The 4,095-nt window shown below is 42.8% G+C and overlaps 1 protein-coding gene across 1 annotated transcript in view; it reads left to right on the forward strand.

Moving 5' to 3' along the window:
* The window catches only part of LOC106812684 (malate dehydrogenase-like), an 18,546-nt gene that overhangs the window by 1,749 nt on the left and 12,702 nt on the right, over positions 1–4,095 (forward strand). The window contains exon 4 of the mRNA XM_014816618.1: positions 3,172–3,174. Coding sequence (XP_014672104.1) covers positions 3,172–3,174 — 3 coding nt within the window. The remainder of the gene's footprint in view (positions 1–3,171; positions 3,175–4,095) is intronic.

Here is a 4,095-nt window from a genome sequence, read left to right on the forward strand (position 1 = left end):
ACGGGAAGCACCAGAGAGAGAGAGGCAGAGAGAAGCTGACCGACAGACAGTTTGTTCACTTCTCAATTATTTCACGATCGATCGTCGCGTTGTTACAGGGACTTGGAAGCGTTCAAATAAAATATAAATGTTAACATAAAACCGAAAATCTATTTACTAACATTCGAAGAAGTGTTAATGTTTCTCTACTCTCTTTCACCTATTAATTTCGCCGGACAAATTTTCCTGTCAACTCCGTCTCCGTCCAAATGCTCATTCTGCAACACACGCTGGTGCTGCCCGCATCGCTAGTGCGCTGCCACACTGACACGCTAAATATAATAGTTATTATTAATCTAAATCTTAATTAATTGTTATTTTATTCATTATTTAATAAATTTTTATTATTATGTAATGAAAAAAAAAATGAAAAATAACTATATAAATTATGTGTCACGTGTGCAGCAGCTAGCGTGCCGGCCAGCCAGCGTGTGTTGCAGTATGAGCATTTAAACGGCATTTACAGGAAATTGTCGGGCAATAATAGGTGAAAGAGAGTAGAGCAAAACATTAAGACTTGTAGTAATATAGATTTCGTATTAAATTATATTTAGCCATTATATCTTATTTGAAATGCTCCAAGTTGCCTGTGCTCGCGTCGCCTCGTCGATTGTGCCAGCCACGAGAATACTTTTCGCCGTAAGCTCGAGCGCTTCAAATGGACACGTATGTCCGAGAGAATGTGCCACAGCAAATACGCTACAAACCTAAGACCGTCACTTGGCCGCAGGTCCGCCACGTCAACTATTTCATATTGCTGATATACACGGCCGATGCGCTCGCGTCCGCTCATCGAACGAGCACACTTTTCGCGCAAACTTACGCGCTTGCAAAATTGGCAGGCGTATTGCCCGAGAGAGACGCTGCCTACCAAGCAAAATCCGATCTCAAATTTCACTTTGTCCGCAGAATCCGAGTGTACCGGAGTATCAGTGGACCTCTAGCTGTTCACAAGCAAGCGTCTTACTAATATGCATGCCGTCAGACATTCGCATAGACTCTGTTGGCGCGCCCAGCGCTTCGGATCAAAGGATGGACCCCACGATACTGTTCAAACTAACAGACCTCATTCACCACCCTCTCATCCCCCCTTCCGCCGCCCTTTCCCCCATCTCTCTCCCTCTCAGGGCCGTATGCTACGCGGGGCGGGGAGTACACAAGCGCCCCCCACAAATTTTACTGTGCCCGCCCCCCCCATGTGCCCCACTGCAAAATCTCATGCTTGATAAAAAAAAAATTTCGAATAAAAACAAATTGCCGTTAGAACAGTATAATTACATAAGCAAAAGTTATATATTGCTCGCTCCCACACCGAAAGTCGTAAGGCCGCCCCCAGTGCCCCCCCCCCGCGCTGAAAAAATCCTAGCTACGCCACTGCTCTCTCTCTCTTTCTCTCAACCTCTCCCCCTATCTCCTTTATCTCGTTCTACCGTACCTGTCTCCCCTCTCTACTCTTATTAACATGCGCTCTCAGTTTATTACATAACCCGCTCAGTGGATGGACGGACCATAGCTATATAGAAACTTAATATTTACACACTAAATGTGTGGCACAAGACCTACTAGAAGCGATTAAAACTTTCCACTGGTAGTAAATAGATTTCGTTTTTATTTAGCATTATATTTTATTGAAACGCTCCAAGTCCCTGTAAACGCGAGCGCGTAATGAAGAATGAACAACTTTGGTCACTCTCTCTCTCTCTCTGGTGCTTCCCGTCGCGCGATTAAAAATGCCACATGAATTTGTCGGTTCCTCCCGAGTGTCTGTCCATTTCGCGCACGCATCTGTTGCATCTCTCATTCTGTGTGTCTGTCCATATCAGGGCCGTAGGCTGAGCAAATTCCTAGTGGGGGGGGGGGGGCAAAATTTCATGACTCAACTGTGTAATGATGAGCGAAGGGCGCAGCTCTTGATCGACGTCCATAGTGTGGTAGGGGTGGGTCTGACACAAGGCTTTCACGGATAAGTGACCAGAAAAATCACATTATGGTTATTTACGATTATTAGCGAAGCTTATTTTTAAATTTTGCTCCAAAATCTAGGGGGCAGCTGCCCCCCTTGCACCCCCACAGGCTACGGCCCTGCATATCCGTACGTTTGCCATTCCAGGATGCTGATGCTATGTCACTGTTTGTTTGGTGACCGCAACATCTCATGTGAGTGCTAGAAATTTTGTCCAAGAGCGTGAGATGCAGTTTCTTTCATGAGTGTGAGATACTCTCGTGTGTACGCACAAACAGGTGTTAGAAAGTTATTCTCACGTTTCGCTCTCGAAGGTATAATTATCAGACTAACGTATGGATTGCAATTACCATTGAGGCTCTCCCCATCAGTACGAATGTATTTGATTTAGAATTTTTTCTGCTATCTTTGCTCTCCCATTTACTCTCTATCAAACATTGCTTAGGCAGTCAGTCTTGCATGTATGTACGCACACACAAAGACTTTTTCAAGTAATCTCATGTGATGAAAGCATGATTATGCATTAGTTCATGTAATCTCAGAACGCAATGTGCTAGAAAAAAAACGCAAACGCACACCGACTCTTATACTTCATACAGTAAGTAATTTTAATTTACATAAGATGCGCATAATTTACAATTCTGTAGGATACTCATGTGAAATCATAACACTATAAATAGTCATATAATTACAAAGCAATCATCGCATTTAACATTTATGGAATCCATGGGTTATATAAGACTTTTTACATTACTTATATTTTCATATTATATTACATTCATTATATTTTTAGCATAAATTTGCATATTTCAATAGATACAGTTTACGATACTTCAACAATCTTTCACATATTATCTCATTCTGGTTTTGTCTTTTCGTTCAGTGATAACTAAAATTACAACTTAAATTAGAGGTGCACAGCTTTCTTGCAACGAATACATGACTGTTCCTTAACATACGACACGCACATGAGCACTTGTAATAATTTCAGGGGGTTGTAGGCAAATGCAATAGTTCCTTAGAACATCTGAATGTTAACCATGACTAGTGATGAAAGTTCTTCTTATTGAGCAGGGTCCTTTCTAAAATGTCACAATCGACTAACTATGTAATGATGAATATTACAAGCATATAGATATGTTAATCTATATCTAGTTATTTGAGTTAAGCAAGTGTGCATAATGACACGGGTCATTAACGTCAAGCAGCCGCGAGCGGCATCAAATTATGTTAGCAACAAGGTAACAAGTAAGAGTGTACGATACGGAACTGTGTCAGGGGGACACAAGTAAGAGTTATTAGCTACGACAGCAGTGTAACGAACAGTTCAGTCCCTATCAGTTTGAGGTCGCGCGCCGATGCAGGGAAGAAAAAAGGAACGATCACCGCTGAGGAATGTGATATATGGATACTTGAACCGAACAGCCACAGTGCCAGGGAAGTCATTAAGATGAGTCGCCGATCTAACGTGTCACTAATGACTACATCCCGAAGAAACCGGAGATAAACCACAACGGGAATAAAAAATGGGCTGCCACCAAGCATACCAATAGATCACAGGACTCGATAAAAATCAACCGATATCGCTGTGAGACGATAAACCACGCATTCGTACAACACCGGGAGATGACAGTCCAGCGTCCATCACTCCTGTCAAGTAACAGAAACTAGGGCACCTCTTCCATCACTCTCTCCAACAAGGCCTTGACCATGCTCGGGCCACGCACGTCTGCAAGATGTATATAAACCGCCGTGCTGGATAGAGTGAAGACAGACACCGACCCGCCTCGTCACCAGCTGTCTCTTGACGTACACCTAGGACCTGCAGGATGCCGCTATCGTAAATATGCATTGCTAGGAATATAACACTGTATTGTGCTTGCTTGTCTTAGTTAAGTATTGTACTAGTTTGCGGTGTTATAGTTAAGTACCGTATGATCTTTACTATGCCTTATATTCATTAAAAAATGCATTCTTCTGTTAGTAATCCTCTGCGTATTGTCTGATATACCGTTGTGGCTAAAAGAGCGACAGCACACGTATCTGCCTGTAGACGAACCTGTAGCCTATTCGATCACGATAGGCTATGAGCC

This window comes from Priapulus caudatus, unplaced genomic scaffold (assembly GCF_000485595.1).
Source record: "Priapulus caudatus unplaced genomic scaffold, Priapulus_caudatus-5.0.1 Scaffold674, whole genome shotgun sequence".
Classification (NCBI taxonomy): domain Eukaryota; kingdom Metazoa; phylum Priapulida; class Priapulimorpha; order Priapulimorphida; family Priapulidae; genus Priapulus; species Priapulus caudatus.